The 571-nt window shown below is 70.2% G+C and overlaps 1 protein-coding gene across 1 annotated transcript in view; it reads left to right on the forward strand.

Annotated features, from left to right (window-relative positions):
- The first annotated feature begins 417 nt into the window (after positions 1-417).
- The window catches only part of PHKG2 (phosphorylase kinase catalytic subunit gamma 2), an 8,693-nt gene continuing 8,539 nt past the window's right edge, over positions 418-571 (forward strand). Inside the window, exon 1 of the mRNA XM_025194134.1 lies at positions 418-426. Within this exon, the coding sequence (XP_025049919.1) occupies positions 418-426 (9 nt within the window). The remainder of the gene's footprint in view (positions 427-571) is intronic.

Raw genomic sequence — 571 nt, forward strand, 5'->3', positions numbered from 1 at the left:
CCCGCCCCACCACCCCACCGCCTACCGTGTCGCCGCCCGCCCCCTGGGCCCCCTGCCCCTGCCCACCACCCCTGCCTCCACCTCCAACGCCTACCTCCACGCACAGCCCTCCCTGCCCCTGCTTGGCCCCGCTGTGACCTCGGCTGCCCCCCCCGCCCGGCTGGGGGCGAGGAGGCCTGGCCTGGCGCCACGCTGGAATAAAGCGCGCAGCCGTGGACTGTGTGTGCGTGTACACACGTGTGTGCACACGTGTTGGGTGCCTGGGACCCACGGCGGGGGGGGGTCTCTCCCCGCTGCCCCATGCTGGGGGGTGCCAGGGTGGTGGTGGAGGGCCCCCACCCCCCGAACCCCCTTGACCTTTGACCCAAAGGGACCCTCTGACATGTGACCTCGGCCGAGGTCACGTGGCCTGTCCGGATGGGGAAGGTCCCGGGTAGGGTGGGACGCCCCGCGCCCCGTAACACCACGTGACCAGGTTGCGTCATCACATCGTTGTCACCCTGGATACCCTTCTGATTGCCCCACCGACTGGCCCCTTTAAGAACCCCCCCTCACTCCCCATTGCCTAGTG

Source organism: Alligator sinensis, unplaced genomic scaffold, assembly GCF_000455745.1.
Source record: "Alligator sinensis unplaced genomic scaffold, ASM45574v1 scaffold1531_1, whole genome shotgun sequence".
Classification (NCBI taxonomy): Eukaryota; Metazoa; Chordata; order Crocodylia; family Alligatoridae; genus Alligator; species Alligator sinensis.